Raw genomic sequence first — 18,072 nt, 5'->3', positions numbered from 1 at the left:
CCTTCATAGATGGAAAACCACGGAGGTATACACAGCTGCAAGCGAACTGGGACAGAATAAACTAAAGAGCCAAATGCATACTCAGAAACTAACAATACGTGCACCCAGAACACAGACACACACTCTTGTATACTTTCCTCTCTGTTTTGCAGTATCCCTGCCAACATCTAAGGAGGCATTCGAGGGCTAGGGAATAATCAGGTTACCTGGGTGCCCAAACAGGAAGTATGGGTACCTGGTAACTCTCTTCTAAGATCACACTCCTGGATAAGGATGAAAGAGAAGGAAGGGAAAGGGTGAAGTTGCATAACTGAGGATGCAGGCTGAGGATAAAATGTTCAGCTCAAGGCTGCAGAGGGTAGAGGGCAGTCAGATAAGGACCATGGAGCTCAGCCTCCTCTTGTTCCTTGCTCTCCTCCTGGGCCTCTTACTTCTGCTTTTCAAGGGCCACCCAAAGGCCCACGGCAACCTCCCACCTGGCCCACGTCCTCTGCCTTTCCTGGGGAATATTCTGCAGATGAACAGAAAAGGCCTGTTGAAATCCTTCCTGAAGGTGAGACACAGATGTTTGGATCCCAGGGTGTGCTGGAAGAGCACAGTCTTATTTCAAGCTCCGAGTCTCGTGGGGAAGATCAGTGTGTAAAGAGTGTGATCTTGACTCCTGGTGGATTCTGGTCAGGTGGTCACAGGTGTCTTGCTGCTGGCAGAATTGTGTGAGACACTGTTTTTGGAGAGGGCCTGCAGAATGGTGTGAGTGTGAGTTACAGGTGGAGAATTTCACCATTTTCTGCTGCATACCGCATATCTGCCTAGAAGCAAGAGAAAAAGGACAGTGACTCCGGTCAGAAAGTTTTCGCCTTTGTCAGCATAGAGAACAAAGATTGTCCTGGGTCAGTTTGAGGACAAGCAGGAGGAAGGGGGGAAATCAGAGGTAGTAAAAATGCTTAATAGGAAGGGAGGAGGGAGGCGAATTACACAGTATCAAGATGTGATGTGTGCAGGCACCAGGTCTCCACAGTAAATATATCTATTATATGTCACAAATATAGCAATAAGGCCAGGTGTGGCGGCACTCACCAGTTTCCCAGCACTGGGAAACCTGGGGCAGGAGGATCACCATGAGTTCGAGGCCAGTCTGGGCAACCTAGTGAGACCCTGAGTGGGAAAATAAAAAAAGGGAAAATACCTTGTTCATTGGTAGAATCGAATCATACCTATGTCAGCCTCCTTCGATGCATGGCAAATATTTGGCCTGAAAATTGTTTTTATCGTCAAGCAAATTAAGAATAAAGGCATTCAGGGTCTGGGGATTTAGCTCAGCGGCATAAGCACCTGCCTTGTAAGCAGGCAGTTGTGAGTTCGATCCCTGGTACCGATAAAAACGAAAAAGACAAAAAAAAAAAAAAAAAAGGAAAAAGACGGACTTTTAAATCAGGCACAGAATTCAGCGATTAATAGACTCCATGGCCACTGCTTTTAGGGCATGTTTTCAGGTTTCATTATCTACTTTTTTTTTTTTTTTTTTTTTTTTTTTGGTCTTTTTCCTTTTTATCGGTACCGGGGATCGAACTCACGACTGCCTGCTTCCAAGGCAGGCGCTTATGCCGCTGAGCTAAACCCCCAGCCCCTCATTATCTACTTTTATTATGTATTTATTTATTACCATGGAGATGGAGCCCCTGCACTTTGCTACATCACCAACTCTTTTTAATTTTGAGATGGGCTATAGCTAAATAGCTAGACTGTCCAGCAATCCATTTCTCTTAGCCTTGTGATTGGGTAGGTTTGCAGGATTCCGTTACCAGGTCAGGACTAATCATCCTCTGAAAATCATTAATAATTGATCAAGACTGACTGTAATAGAAGAGCTGGGGCACTGACAGAAACATGCAGATCCTCTGTCTTCTTCTCCCTGCTGTGGAGACCACACTCCGGGAATCCTGGGTTTCTTAGCACTTTGCTAGCAATAGTTTTTTTTTTTTTTTTCTGATCAATGATCTGTTTATTGATAATATTATCTTTGAACTTTTAGTTACCAGGGATGGTGCTGAGGGCTGAGTCCTGGAAGAAATAGGAGTTTTAAGATCAACTGAAGGCCCAGAAGTGTTTATGTCAGAGGTAGGATTTGGACAGACTCATAAAGACTGGACAAATGAGAATAAGAGGGGAGATGAGCCCATTCATGATGGGTGTTCAGGATGAAGATGAGGAAATAGACCCAGGAGAATGGAAAAGCATGGCATGTATGCTGGAGAGGAGGTAGAAACTGAACTGTGGTACCAATATGAGGGGCTGGCTGAAGTGAAGGGGGGTGGCAAGCCATAAAATGATCCACCTGAGAAGGCAAAATAGAGCCTCATGGCACCTTACTCTGTTTTCTGTTGCTGTGAGAAAATTCCCGAGGCTAAGACTTTATAAAGTAAAGGGGTTTACTTAGCTCACAATTTTAGAGGCTGACAGTTCAAGACCAGGCAGTACCATCTATTCAGGCTTTGTTGATGGCTCCCTATCGTATAAGAGAAGAAATGGAACCTGCAACATGCAGAAAGGCCCCAAACATGGGGGAGGCTTTGTTTTACAACAACCTGCTTTCTTAAGAGCTAGCTCATTCTGAAAGAAGCATTAATCTGTTCTAAAGGTGATGCCTTCATGATGTAATTACCCTCAACTAGGTCCCACTCTTCAAAAGCTCCCTTACCTCTCAACATGGCCACCTCGGGGACTAAGCTCTCAACACATAAATGTATGGGGGACACACTCACCAGATCCAAACCATGCATGTCCAGACAGATGACTGAGTGCTAAGCTTTGGTGATCTCTAAAGAAAGGAGCATGGATCTGTCAAGGAGGTCATGTGTGGAGCCTGGAGTGTAATTGAAATAAATGTGGCCACCTTGGCTTGGTGAGGTCCAGCTCAATTCCAAACTGCTTTGCTCAACAGTCTGGTGCTTGCAGATATGTGTGTCAGAATACCCTCCTAAGGCTTTTATTTGTGGCTCAGGAAGCCTAGGGCTGCTTTTTTTCCAAGCAGCTCTTGTGTCTGGAATGTTACTGTGTGAATTTTTCTTCAAATGTGAGTGTTACTAGGATTAAGGAGGCGGCACCAGTCAAAACTTGAAGGTCTAGAAGCTCCTTGTAGAGTCACCATTAGAGGACAGCATTAGAAGACTGAAGAAACTGGAGACACTTCCAAGACAACATTGAAAACTGGGGCTCTTCTGAAACAGGAACACTTCTTTCTTTCCCTTTTTAATTTGTCCAGCCTACAAGCCTATTGGTTGATGCACGTCTGAGGTGGGTCTTTTCCCCTCAGTTGGGTAGCCTATATGTCAATCATCCATAGACACAGCCAGAACTGTGCTTCACTAATCTGCCAGACACTTCTTATTCAAGTCAATCAGTTATCACAATTAACTGTCATGAACAGGAAGAAATTTAGTTTGGCCAGGGCAGAAGAACAATGATGACCTACAGTGTCTAACAGTTCATCACATTTGGATTGTACAGTCAAATCTCTACAGTTTTGTAATAATATTTTAAATTTTCTCAGTAAGTGTGATATGGTGCTACAATATTATGAGACTTGTTAAGGTACAAATATGGTCCTGAGGGGCCAGGGGTTTACTCAGCGGCATAGTTTCTGTATTAAAATGCTGTTTTTTAGGGGATTATATCAGTATCACTAGAAAACTGAACTGTGGACATGAAATGTTTGTTGGTAAAGTAAGTGCTGCCTTATGAAGTTCTTCTTTTGGATGAGGACCTGGAGATTTCTTAATTTTGAAATTTTATTTTTTGAGCTGATCATGGTGATGTATGCCTATAATCCCAGCTTTTGGGAGGCTGTTAGGAGGACTGCTGGAAATTTGAAATCAGCCTGGGCTACGTAGTGAGTTTCAGACCAACATAAACCACATAGAGCGATTCTGTCCTAAAAACACAAAAAAACCACTTTATTTTTTGATGTTTTTTTCCTTTTCCTCTGGTTTTCCATTGGACTTCCCTGTTTCATCTATTCCTACACAACTGTTCAGAGAATTTGTGTTTGTGTGCAGGCTGGCCTTGAACTCACGAGGTAGCCCAGGCTGACCTCAGATTCACAGTCATTCTCCTGCCTCAGCCTCCTAAGTGCTCAGTCTTCCTTGCAGCAAATGCTTCAATTTTTCTTGTAGGAAAGGCTTAGGGGCAAAATGAGATCGTTTATGTACTGTCCCTTGGCTTGTGTTCATACACCTTTTGTGATTCTTGATGTTTCTTAGATGCCCAGGCAAGTGTCATTTCCCCTGAGAAGTCTTTCTTGGTCCTCAGACGTGGTCAGGTTCACACCATAAGCTTATTTATTTATTTATTTATTTATTTATTTATTTTTGAAATAGGGTCTTGCTCCATAGCCCAGTTTGGCCTCCAACTCATGGTAATTATGCTGCCTCAGCCTCCTGAGTGCCGGGCTTACAGGTGTGTGTGTGACATCATGCCCCAGTGCCACCATAAGCTCATGTGTGTCCCTTGCCACTGTTGATGACAGCCACAGCAGTGTCACATTTACCGGAGCACAATGCTGAGCGAAGTGCCTTGCTCCCAGCAATGGCTCAGTAAATACATGTGTAAGTGAGCAAAACAGCAAGTGAGTGGAGGCATTGAGTGTGACTGGGTCAGGACCTAGGAGAGGCTGCCTGACAGAGGGACTGTAGACCCAGTGCCCTTCCCCTTAATAGAGTTTCATTGCATATATGGAGGCCCCAGGACATAGGTTTTTTCTTTTTTTTTCGCTGATTGTATATCTCACAAAGGTAAAATATATTTTTGCTTGCTGGGTTTTGGACTTACTTGGGACCAGTCACGCCTTTCTTTTCCATGTCTCCCATTTGCAATGGTAATGTCTGTCCTATGCCTGTGTCACCACTGTATTAAGTTCACAGCTGGAGGAGATTTTGCCTCTGGAGAAATCATGCCTTGATTTATTTGATGAGATCCCTGACTTTTGAGTTGATGCTGGAACAGGTTGAGACTTTTTGTGGTTCCAGGATGGAATGAATGTATTTTGCATGTGAGAAGAACAGTAATTTGGGAGGCCAGGGGTGGAAAGCTGGCCACAGTGTTGAGAATGCCACAGTGTTGAGAAGTGGGATGCTAAAAGGTGCTTATGTCACGGAGCTGATTAATGTGGACATCACTCAAACGGTTTTGCTGTAAAAGTGAATGTGGTCCCCTTTGTTGTGTGCATGCTTTCTTGTCCTTTCATCTTCTGCCACAGGACAGCACAGCAAAGAAGGTCCCAGCCAGATACTGGACTCTATGACTTTGGACCCTGAAGCTCCAAGAAGTGTATAAGGAGAAAAACCTCAAAAACTGTTCTTCAAAATTACCCACTCTCAGGCTTTTTGCCAGCATGAGGGGGACTAATATAGATAGTGAGGCTTAGCATCAGAGGACACGAACTCACAGGCGCATGCATGTGGGAGAGGAAGTAGAGCCCAGCTGCTATAGGTCTGCAGGTCTCTTTTGTCTCCATGGTCCTACACTTAGTGCCACTTAATACTCTGGGAATCACTACAGCTTCTGAGAGTTTGATTAAAAGTGTGGGCCATCTCCCCTCCCAATATTCACTTACATTTTTGCCTAAATTTCTGAACTATGCAGGCTCTGTAAATCTTTTCTATGGGTCCTCCAAGGAGCTTCTATGTATCTGCAATGTGCCATTTGGTTTTTTTATGTAATGAAAGAGGGGATAGAAACACATTTGTGTCATGATGGGAAACTCTGAAGAGTTTCTTCCTCCTCCTCTTCCTCCTCCTCCTCCTCTTCCTCTTCCTCCTCCTCTTCTTCCTCCTCCTCCTCTTCCTCTTCCTCCTCCTCCTCTTCCTCCTCCTCCTCCTCTTCCTATTCCTCCTCCTCCTCCTCTTCCTCCTCCTTCTTTTTCTTCTTCTTCATATGCCACTGAGTTAAATCCCTGGCCCAAGCAAATATAAACTAAACCTGCGTTTATGTGTAGTTGCTTACACTCAATATCTTTTCTGTGTATTTCATTTAGATTTTTGGTTATAGCTTTAGTAGTCTCTTTTTCATTGTTGATAATATTCCATCATGTGAATGCTTCATTAGTCCATATATTAGTGATCACTTTATTAAGAAGGCTTATAGGAATATTCCAGTTGATTTTTTTTTTTTTGGTGAACAAATATACATTTTTGTTGTGCAAGTATTTGGTGGTGAAGTTGTTGAGTATGCCTGTGTTTAGACTTGATAAAAATAGATGGTTTTCTCCATCCCAAGATGTGCTCAGGTTCGGATTGAAAAACTATTGTGCTGGCATTGGACATGCACTGACGTTTTCTTGCTGTTAATCCCTGAACAATACAGTAAACAATGATTTATATAGCACTACTACTGTTTAAATATAAGTAATCTGGAGATGATTTGATGTATCAGAAGGATGAACCCAGGTTATCTATAAATACTAGCAAGGATTTTGATATCCAAGGGACTCTTGATATCTACTTCCCATGGACACCAAGGGGTGACTGTCCTGTCTACCAGTTTCTCAAGAGAAACTGATAGAATTTTTCAGATTTCATGATCAGGGCTAGAGCAGTGTTATTGCCCCTTCCCTTGCACTAAGAGGGTGAGTCAGAGTTGTTCTTCCCTGAAATTGCAGGGAGTCACCATGCAGATTGAAGTTAGGGCACAAGAATCCTTTGGATTGACATCCAGGTTGACCAGCCAGGGCTCAAGGGTATGAATAAGATGAAGTTGAGAATAGTCAACCTTCTTAGAGCCTCAGTGACTCAGAGCAACCTGGCTGGACCATGGCTTCACACTTTAGTTTCTGTGTCCTAGAAAGAGAACAAGACCTTTGGTCCCTAAATGGGACCAAGGATCATGGGTGGAGAGATCTAATCAATATATATTTAAACATTTTAATAGTTTAACAAGTGGTGTGTATATTGACTAATAGCAACCCTGCTGTGGGTTATGTTTGGCAGTTCCGAGAGAAATATGGAGATGTGTTCACCGTGTACCTGGGACCAAGGCCAGTGGTCATGCTGTGTGGGGCAGAGACCATACGGGAAGCCTTGGTGGACCAAGCTGATTCTTTCTCTGGCCGGGGGATGATTGCTACCATAGAGTCTATCTTCCAGGGATATGGTGAGGACCTCAAAGGCACTGTGATGGGGTAGGATGGAGGAGGAGACTTGGGGAACCTGAGTATGAGAAAGGAGGAGAAAAGTGGGGAGGGACCCATCCTCTGTGACTTCCTCTACAACTCATGTGTCTCCTACAACCACTAGGTGTGGTCTTTGCCAATGGGGACCGCTGGAAGGCCCTTCGGAGATTCTCTTTGGCCACCATGAGGGACTTTGGGATGGGAAAGCGGACTGTGGAGGAGCGGATTCAGGAGGAGGCTCAGTGTCTGGTGCAGGAGATGAAGAAATCTAAAGGTGAGTCCTGAGGGGTTGGACGGGTAGGGAAGGAAGACTGGGTACAGAGAGGGAAGCAGGGTACACAGCATTGGAAGCACAGAAAGGCACATATGCACAAGAAGAATACAAATAGAGGCAGATAGATGGTTTGGGACAAAAAGAGACAGAATAGAAATGAACGGAGAGATAAGCAGCAGGGCAACACAGCCACAGAAGCATCTTTGAGGCTCATGGTGTTCAAGAATATCTCGGAGAAAGAGGCTGAGTGATTGTATGCTATTCATTTGGGTCCAGGGAAATCAATTTGTGGGTTAATTATATGCATCAAAGCGTTTACACAAGTCTTGCTTGTGTAAAAGGAAGCAAAGGGAAAAGGAGGAACAACAGATGTTTCCTCACCCTTAAATGAAGTGCTGATGAGCAGGCAGTGAGCAAAGAGGCAGGAGGGTGCTCTGCTCTCAGGGGAGCATTTTCAGTTCCTTTGGGATCCTCTGTAAGAAGGCTGCAGAGGTGACAGGGCTCTTTGTTTACAACTCCATCGTTAGCATTCTTTCATTCATGCCAGGTATTATCATGTGTGGAGATACCTAAGCCTGGGAAAAACAATAAGGACAGAGAGACTGAGAAGAAGAAAGACAGAAGGAGACAGAGACTGGGAAAGAGGAAGAGACAGACGTGAATGGGGCAAAAGGAAGAGAAAGAGACAAGGGAGTGGAAAGACTCAAAGAGGAAGAAAAAAAGGCAGAGAGAAGGTGAGACAGAAAATTAGAGACAGATGGATAAGTCTCAGGGAAAGTTCTCTAAAGAAAAGAGAAGAGACAGACACAGAGTAAGAGAAAGAGGGTGACAGAGATAGAGACAGACAGAGACAGGGAGACTGAGAGAGACAGATACAGAGAAAAGATTCCACCTACCTGATATCCTTGGGCTAGTCTCTTTCCTTCTTAGCCAAACCCTAGAGGAAAGAAAAGTGGCAAAGGGCAGAGCACAGGAAGAAATGATCAGGGCTTTTAAATTTTACAAGCCATGATGGGACATGCTGTTCCACCTCTGCCCTGGGGCTTAACACTTTTTAGCTTACAGAGAGGGAGCTGGGATCAGGGTGACATGCAGGGTAGGGACCGACTACAGAGGCTCTATGTCTATGCTGCTTGTAGTAATGAGTAGCTGTGTCACCTCAGTCAGATCATTTAACCCTTAGTAAGTCATCCATCTATCCAATAGGGGATAATAATAGAAGTACATTTTCCTCACAGTGTTGTGGAAGAAAATGAATAAAATAACACATGAAGTTTTTAAAATACAGGGTGGCACACAGTACATGCCGAAGAGTGTCAGAATTTACTGTTATGATGACCTTTTATTGCTGAGCCATACAGTGACAGAGACAGGACAGCAGCTAAATGTTCCCCAGGATATTGAGTGAAAGAGTCTTGCCCTAGGCCAGACACTGTAGAGGTAAAGCCTTGGAGGTGGAACCAAGGGGCTCCATCTTACCTGCCCCTAGGAATTTACCTGTGGCTCTCTCTTCCCCTCCTCTAACAATTTGCCTAAGGCGCAAAATGAATACCAATGCGCTACCTGTGCATCCTTAATGCCTCTTAGGCTCCACCCCAAACCTAAGCTACATGTGTGCCCCCACTCCACGTGTCTAATGGAGGGATCCCCAACCCTAGGGAGAGACTGCCAGACCCCGGAGAAAATGACAGTCCCCGGGGACTATGCTGGAACTCCTTGGGTGGGTGGGTGGGTCTCTCCCTGCATTCTTAAAATAAAAGTCATTTATATTTCATACTTCTTTCCAGTTCTGTCATTGAGTCTGTGTCATTTTTCCCCAGGAGGCTTTCTGGACCCCTGGTTCTTCTTCCAGTGTGCTACTGCCAACATCATCTGCTCTATTGTGTTTGGAGAACGCTTTGACTACAAAGATCAGCAGTTCCTGAGGCTGCTGGACCTGTTCTATCAGTCCTTTTCACTCCTCAGCTCCTTATCCAGTCAGGTCAGGGGAGGGAGCTGGAGCATGGGGGTGAGGGGAGCAGTCAGGGCAAGGGGGAGTGATGGCCTGCTTTGGGGGGACCAGAAATGCACTTAGGGACAGGAGAAGGGTGAAGACAGCACTCAAGGACAGGAACACTGAGACCTGCAGGGAGGGACAAACAGTGAACAGGGACCAAGAGGCTGAAAAAGAGAAAGAATAGTGAAGGGGATGTGGAAATAAAGTGGGAGAGACAGATAAAATGCAGGGTGGAAAAGAGAGAGAGGAAAGAGAGAAGACAGGGAAAGAAAATAAAGGCTACAGATATTCTGAGACTCCAAAATGTGTGTGTGTGTGTGTGTGTGTGTGTGTGTGTGTGTGTGTGTGTGTGTGAAGGAGAGAGGCAGACTCAGGATAGAGAGATGGGGGGATAAAGATTGTCCGTGGAGGTCTGTGGCCAAGGACAGCTTCACCCTTCAGTGTCTGTTAACTGGGTCCCTTGTGGACCTCAATGCCCCTTCTTCTTGGCAGATGTTTGAGCTCTTCCACAGTGTCCTGAAATATTTTCCTGGCACACACAGTAAAATCTACAAAAACGTGCAGGAAATCAACAGGTTCATTGGCCGCAATGTGGAGAAACACCGTGAAACTCTCGACCCCAGCAACCCCAGAGACTTCATTGATACCTTCCTGCTCCGCATGGATAAAGTGAGAGCTGCTGGAAGGGGATGAATAGTTGGGGAGGATGGAGAGATGATCTGAAGAGAAGGAAAGAGATAGAAGATGAGAAGAGGGAAAGGATGTACAGGGTGGGGAGGAGAGGACAAGAAAAGGGAAGATGGGAGTAGAAGAGAAAAGAAGATGAAGTGGATGGCAGGAGAAGACAGGAAGGAGAAACTGACATGGGCAGGAAAGAGAGAAGAGGCAAAGACTGGCTGAGGAAGAAAATCAGAGCAAGGGGCAAAAAAAGAGAAAAACTCACAGAGGCAGAGAGAGAATGGGGAGACAGACAGAGAGAGAGAGAGAGAGAGAGAGAGAGAGAGAGAGAGAGAGAGAGAGCCAGTGAGCACTGGGTGGGAAGGATGGAGAAATGCAATGCAGGCCAGATCACCTGAGTCCCAGAAACAGAGGGAGGTTGCCCAGAGGGACCGATGATACTTCCTGCAGCAAGGCTTTGGTTTTCCCTCACCATCCGTATCTCCTTACTCTGGACCTAGGAAAAGTCTAACTCACACACCGAGTTCCACCACAAGAACCTCATCCTGACCTCGCTTTCCCTCTTCTTTGCTGGCACGGAGACCACCAGCACAACTCTCCGCTATGGCTTCCTGTTTTTGCTCAAATACCCCCATGTCACAGGTGGGTGACCAACAGCCAGTTGGGGAGGCCCTGTGATGTGCTCTGGGCTGCAGAGGTATGGTGAGGGCATCTCATGGATGAGAGGTAACCGTGGGCACTTGTGCCAGGAACTCTGCAGGCTTTGGACTAGCTCCCCACTAAGCCAGTCCTGGGGACTTACAGGTCAATGAACAAGCCTCTATTAACCTGTTTTTCCACTGTTTTCTCTCATCACACTTAAACAGTGAACCATCTCTCCATCCATCCATCCATCTGTTATTAATTCACCTGCGTACTTACTGGTTCTTTTATCTATGGTTCATCAAAGGAGGTATAGTTTTATTCATTTGTTTGGATGAACTGACTCGTTGATCCTTCCATCACCGATAGTTGTCACTGAGCCACTGGTTCAGTACATTATTCATACATCTACCCACCCAGCTCTTTTTCAACTAAATTTTATTACTTAATCAAAAGCCTTAACCAATTTAGGCTTCAATTATCTATCATTCCTCCACTGATTCAGTTAACCTCTTTTATTCATGCCACGTTTACTTTTCATTCAAGCATTCCACCTATTTCTTTATTTATTCATATCTTTTTCTTGTCTATGTTTAAAATTTTTTTATTTTGAAGAGATTAAGACAAAATAGGATAAAATAAAGCAGATCAGAACAGAACAATGTAAGCAACACAGTCATTCACCACATGACAACGTAATATTAACAGTAGCCACCATAATGTCTTTTTCTTTGAAATACTTGACTGATTTTGTTTATCTGATTCATTAATCAATCTTTTCATTTATTGATTTAGCCATTGATTGATTGATTGATGGGCTCACTTCATCATCCAGCAGTTTATGAATTAAGTTACTGATTTATTCTTCTGGTATATGGTTTATGACCTAGGAGTGAGCCACTTGCTAGCATCATAAATATTAGTTGAAATCTTATTCCTTTTGGAGGAGTAGTTTTATGGTTCTTAATGCAAAATTCTGTACAAAATTGTGGTGTGTGTGTCAAGCTGTGGATGTGGGGAGATAATTTGTGCCATTACTGTATTTTAAAGGCTGAGAATTCTTGTTAATTTCTCCCTCATTTTCTCACCCATGGCTGACTTCTTTGAGGAGGTGAGTGGTATAACCTTTTTCTGTAGGGTTTTTCTGGCTCATTGGTCCAAAGAAAAAATGATATTATTCAAATTCCTGTGGGTCATGGTGTTCATCATCCACTTTTCTGAGCAGAAAGAGTCCAAAAGGAAATTGAACAGGTGATTGGCTCACACCGCCAGCCAGCCTTGGATGATAGATCCAAAATGCCATACACTGAGGCTGTCATCTGTGAGATTCAGAGATTTGCAGACCTGATCCCCATTGGTGTGCCCCACATGGTCACCAAAGATACCCACTTCCGAGGGTTCTTCATCCCTAAGGTGAGACCACCTGGGATCCCATGCAATTGTGTGAACCTCTTTGCTTTCTTAATCCTTAAAATCTCAACCTCCCGTTGGTTTCTCAGTGGGTAAACATTATTTCAGCTTTGTTTTGTAGCAATAGATTTGATGTTGTACCGTTTCCTCAGGACACTGAAGTATACCCACTTCTGTCCACTGCTCTCCATGATCCACGTCACTTTGAAAAGCCAGACTCCTTTAACCCTGACCACTTTCTGGATGCTAAGGGGACACTGAAGAAGAACGAAGCTTTTATTCCCTTCTCCATAGGTAAGTTGACCCATTAGCCCTCTACCAGACACTAGAGGAATGTCCCCATTCTCCCTTTGAGACAAAGGATGGCAAGTGCTTGTTTACTGAGGACCTTGTTTAATTTCCCTTGCTTTAACCTAACTCTCCTAGTCCATCTCCACTGCAATCCTTGAGGAGACCTGAGAAGTGGGATTATGTCCTAAAGGCATATTTTGGTAAGCAGGACCTTTGGCAAGTACACAGTTTATAAGCATTTCTGTGGTTACACCTGTAATCTTAGGTAGTTGATAGGCTGAGACTGGAGGATTGCCAGTCCAGGGCCAGCCTGGGCATCTGAAGCAAGAGCCTATTTCAAAATAAAATGGGCTGGTGATGTAGCTTAGTGCTAGAGTGCTTGCCTAGCATGTGCGCAGCCTTGGACTCAATCCTCAGTACTGAAAAGAGGTTCTGAATGGGAGCAAATTCATTTTTAAAAAGCAATGTGAAACAAAACAAAGTATGTGTGTCTCCCATTTGAGGAAGGCATGGTACAAACAAAGAGCACATTGAAGGAGAAGTGGAAGAAGACAAGGGGATGGCTTCCTGCAAATGGAGAGGGGTCAAGAAGACCCAGGTGAAAGGGAGGGGCAGAGAAGCTGGAAATGAGTAGAATAAAAATACGCTGTGTACAGAAACCTAATAACCTCAAGAAGCATAAACATGATGGGTCATGAAAATGGGATGTGGTCAATAATATCAAGGAGAGTAAACATTGGGGATGGAGAAGGGCTAATGTTTGAGGGCAGGGCATGAGCCCAGTTGTGTTATATGCGCATATCTACTAACCAAGATGATTGTATACGGCATATACTGCAAGTATGTACTAATAAAAAAATATAACAACAACAGTAGTAGGAAGCAGACCTCAAGTATTAGCCTCATTCTGAAGTCAGTGCTCTATTGGAGGAAAAAGATATTGCATTAAGCAAAGCACATAGTGCCAGATACAGGAAATGTGAAGTAAGGCAGGGGAGGTAGACATTCATCAAAAGTCATAAAGTTATGATGTAATTAAATATACTTGGGATTGCCTGGACCAAGGTCAATTCTTACAAGGGGCAGTTGCTATTTTTTGTCATGGTAAGTGCTCTAAAAGTGGCTTTGGGACTGCAAAATAGTAAAAACTGATTAACTCTGGTGCGTTGATGAAAAGACCACTTTATCTAAGAACCTGGCTTCTAGGTTGAAGCCTCATGTGTATTAATCTGCCACTGGGAAGAGTACCCCAGGAAGAGGTAATGGCAAAGGCCAGGAGACTGAAGGAGGTGTCATCATGATGCACTGGAGAAAATAAAAAGCTCTGGTGTGTAGCTTAGCAAAGGGGCGGGTGAAGAGGTCAGTTGAGCAGCGCCTGGAAGGCTGGGAGAGGAGATTGGATTTACCCTAAAGCACTGAGGAGCTGGAGAAGGTCTTGAAACATTCTATTGTCTGTGTTTCCATTTTCTACTCTGCTTGGGTGATTTGTTGTTTTGTTTTTAATTGAGGAAATATTTATTTGCTGCCACTATCTGAGCCAGTAGGTGCCCTGATATAAATAGAAGTCTTTCCAGATAAGCATGAGATTGTAAACTCATATTCAAAGCACCACATACTTGAAAACCAGTATATTTCCCAGTCTCTCTTTCCGTTTTTTCCCCCTTTGGTTTGTTGAGACTCAGTAATACTATGTAATTCAGGATGGCCCTGAGTTCACTCTGCAGCCCAAACGATCTCTAACCTGTAGCAACCTTGTGTCTTAGCCTCCCAAGTGCTGGGTTTTCACTAGAATCCTCTTGCATCAACCTTACTTCTGGTATGCGGGAAAATATTGTTGGATTAAGAACTTTTTTTTAACATCAGTCTACATCACATTGATAAAGAATGAGGATATCCATACAGCTATAAGATATATTTCATGGTACATACAGTGAAGAATTAGGTCTTAGTCTTCTTTTTCTTGTATTTTAGCTTCTTCTACATTTGAAACATACTTAGTCAGAATTCATGCAGGTGCATGCCTGTAACCCCAAAAATTGGGAGGCTGTGAAGGAGGATTGATATGAATTCAAGGCCAGCCTCATATACAAACTGAGTTCAAAACTAGCCTGAACAGCATAGAGAAACACTTCTCAAAGAATATTTTCTTAAATTCAACTTAAAAAATTCTCTTATTGTGCAAAAACTATGAATCAAATACGTATCAGACTAAGATATAGTAAGAGGTAATATAACTTTGTTGCAGAGGCATTATAATTTGATTATATCCCTCAAGTTTGCTAAACTTAGCAGTTTAAACATGAGCATATGTAGACTTCATATCTGAACCATGTAAAACAAAAGCCAGAGAATCTGTTTAATCATGTTTCCTCCAACTCTTGAATATGAAGTTTTTGATATTTGGAAATTCATGGTAAGGTTATATATGTATTCTTAAGCCTTCTCTTGTTTTGTCTTATTTGGACATGTCTAAGTGGTTTGTCCAGGCTGTACTCGAAGCTTCAGTGTCACTATTTGCTGAGATTAGGTTGTCTGTTACAAGAGTATATTCTCAAGTCAGCTGCAGTTTCTTTATGTATTGAGTTAGCTTTCAGTTTGCTATATAGGTAAGGCAGCTTTAGATCAAATTTAACAGGATTCACCCATGTAAAATGCCAATGTCCAGTTTTCTTATCTTTTGAGAGGAAGGAATTCCCCAGTTACAAGTCTTTAGTCTTGAGTTCCATCAGTGACTCCAGGGACCTGGTGCAGTGGCCTTCTCCTTTGTTTTGTTGGGAGTTTGGAATAGTGGCAACATGGAGGTGGAGGTAGGATGGGGTTTGTTTCCTGTGCTTGTTAGTTCTACCCTAGTTTACAGAAAGCAGAGATGTAGAGAGATAAGGAAAGGGACAAATAGATAAGCAAAAGTGAATTATGAGAATGATACAGAAAAAGAAAGAATGACAGACTGAAAAGAAGAGACAGCATGGTGGGGCAGATAGGCAGGGGAGAGAGAGAGGAAGAAAGATTGAGACTAAATGAGAATGAATCAGATCCAAACAGAGCCAAGGAGTTCAGGTGGCATAAAGCAGAAAAGAGAAGAGAGAAATAAAAGATAGACCTAGAAATAGGGCCTGATAGATACAGACAAAACAGAAGCAGACCACCCTGAGAAGGAAGAAAGCTAAATTGGGCCAAAGGAGTATAAGAGCAAAGGAGATATCAATAGCATCCAAATGGAGAGCTCCAGAGTTGGAGATGGAATGTAGAGAAGGCCTCAGGGTATTTTGGAGAAATCTGGATCACAGAATCTGTTCCAGGAGGAGAACCATCTTGAGACTTTCCCTGAGTACTAGGCTCATGGCTTCAAATTTCTGAATGTATCAGAGAGAAATGAGCACTGCCCTCAGGTACCTTCATGTAGGTGCAATATCCTAACAATCTGAAAGGCACTAGGAGTACCCAGAAATCACCCTTGTCATGGTTTTCTCAAGTTCATCAGTTTGCAAATGGAGAAGCACTGAATTCCAGGGAGAGGCTCTCAGACCTGAATTCCAGCCTCTCTTTATTCTCATTACATCCCATGACCAATATTGTAAACTGGCAGTGATTCATTACACCTCAGAGAAACTCGTGGGGCCACAGATCAACCCTTGTGTATCCTGGTCTCTTTTATAATTTTATGTGCAGTACAACTTTTTTTGTATCTTTATGCTTGACGCTCTTAGATCTCAGGCAGAGGCCAGAAAACAACCAAGATTGGAAGAATTGAGAGTGGAGAAAGAAGGGTAGAGAAAGAAAGAAAGAAAGAAAGAAAGAAAGAAAGAAAGAAAGAGACAGACAGATAGAGAGACAGAAATACAGACAGACACCGAAAGAGGCATAGAGAGACAGAGACAGATACAGAGGCACATAACTTCAGAAACACTTGACCACTCAGAAAAAAACACAAAAGAGTTACTGCAGTATAGATTTTTAATATGAATCACATATTAGTTTGATTTCCTATGAATAGTTACTGAACTTTCGCAACAGCCCTGAGATGGGTATTTTCTGCGTATGAAACATGAAGAATACTAAAAATGTGAACTTGTACATGTGCACATACTTTTGTATTTAAACATACCCACATATGGGTCTTTATCTTGTGGAAAAATCCTAGACTGAAAGGAAAATGCTTCCCTCTGTGGTATTTGAAAGAAACTTATTTATTATTGCCAGTGTCCTGGGAGACTGAGTTTGAGTCCAGATCACCAGCCCAGAGTCAGTTTAGAGTTCAGTTTAAATACATTTAGCATGTATACAAGATACGCATCTGACCCATAATGAAACTCATAGATTAAAAGTCAAAGAATGGAAAACAGTATTCCATGCAACAAGAACCCCCCAAAAATCAGGGCTAACTACTCTATTTCCAGACAATGTAAACTTCAAACCTAAAATGATTAACAGAGATAAAGAATGTCACAACATACTCATTAGTGGAGAAATTCAAGAGGAAGAACTAACAATTATAGATCTATAGGTACCAAATACAGGAGCAGCGATCTATATAAGACAAATACTAATGGACATGAAAAACCAATACACAAGAACACAGTTTTAACAGGGAATCTTAATCTCCCATTGTCAGAAAGAGATAGATATACTAGACAAAAATCAGCAAAGAAATAATAGAACTGAATCATCCCTGTGAGCAATTGGACTTACTAGATGTTTACAGAGTGTTCCATTAACCACATCACAATACAGATTCTTCTCAGGTGCACATGAAACATTCTCCTAAATAGACCATGCATTATTCCATGAAACATTCTTAAGTAATTGCAAAGGTATTGAAATTATCTCACGCATAATATCTGACCATAGTGCACTGGGAAATTGGAAATTAATGGCAAAAAATGGCAAAACCTTCATAAATACATGGAAATTAAATAATAACGTTCTGAACAACCAGTGGGCTACAGATGAAATTAAAGAAGAAACAAAAGCAATACCTACAATTCAATGAAAATATAGAAGCAATATACTGCAGTCTGTGGGATGCAATGAAAGCAGTCTTAACAGGAAAATGTATAGCAATAAACTGTCATATCAAGAAAACAGAATGAGCACAAACAGCCTAATGCTTCATCTCAAGGTTCTAGAAAAAGAAGAGCAAGTTAATCCCAAAGCTCATGGAAGATAAGAAATTGTAAAGATTAGAGCAGAAATCAATGCAATTGAAACTAATAAAAATACAAAGAATTAGTGCATCAAAAAGCTGGTTTTTTTAAGAGAATAAAAAATTTGACAAACCTCTAGCTAACTTTATCAAGAAAAAATCCAAATTCATCCAATAAGTACTGAAAAGGGTGAAATTACTACAGATCCCACAGAAATTCAAAAGATTATGAATACCTAATTTGAAAATGTCTATTCACAGAAAGTGGAAAACACAAAGGAAATGGACAAATTTCTAGAAACATATGACCTACTAAAGCTCAACCAAGAACATATAGCATTTTTGGATAGCCCAGTATCAGCTATTGAAATTGAAAATGTAATTAAAATCTTAGCAACAAAGAAAAGCCCAAGTTTTGATGGCGTCATGGCTGAATTCTACAAGAAATTTAGAGAAAATTTGATGTCAGTACT

The 18,072-nt window shown here is 42.5% G+C and overlaps 1 protein-coding gene across 1 annotated transcript in view; it reads left to right on the top strand.

Moving 5' to 3' along the window:
* The first annotated feature begins 368 nt into the window (after nucleotides 1-368).
* LOC100719649 (cytochrome P450 2B4) overlaps nucleotides 369-18,072 on the top strand; it is a 41,457-nt gene continuing 23,753 nt past the window's right edge. Inside the window, exons 1-8 of the mRNA XM_003461992.3 lie at nucleotides 369-553; nucleotides 6,984-7,146; nucleotides 7,290-7,439; nucleotides 9,260-9,420; nucleotides 9,928-10,104; nucleotides 10,614-10,755; nucleotides 11,981-12,168; nucleotides 12,318-12,459. Coding sequence (XP_003462040.2) covers nucleotides 383-553; nucleotides 6,984-7,146; nucleotides 7,290-7,439; nucleotides 9,260-9,420; nucleotides 9,928-10,104; nucleotides 10,614-10,755; nucleotides 11,981-12,168; nucleotides 12,318-12,459 — 1,294 coding nt within the window. The 5' untranslated portion in view covers nucleotides 369-382. The remainder of the gene's footprint in view (nucleotides 554-6,983; nucleotides 7,147-7,289; nucleotides 7,440-9,259; nucleotides 9,421-9,927; nucleotides 10,105-10,613; nucleotides 10,756-11,980; nucleotides 12,169-12,317; nucleotides 12,460-18,072) is intronic.

This window comes from Cavia porcellus, unplaced genomic scaffold (assembly GCF_034190915.1).
Source record: "Cavia porcellus strain 051 isolate PalLab524CR breed Dunkin Hartley unplaced genomic scaffold, mCavPor4.1 scaffold_7, whole genome shotgun sequence".
In the NCBI taxonomy this organism is placed as follows: domain Eukaryota; kingdom Metazoa; phylum Chordata; class Mammalia; order Rodentia; family Caviidae; genus Cavia; species Cavia porcellus.
This window is presented reverse-complemented; position numbering and strand designations above follow the sequence as displayed.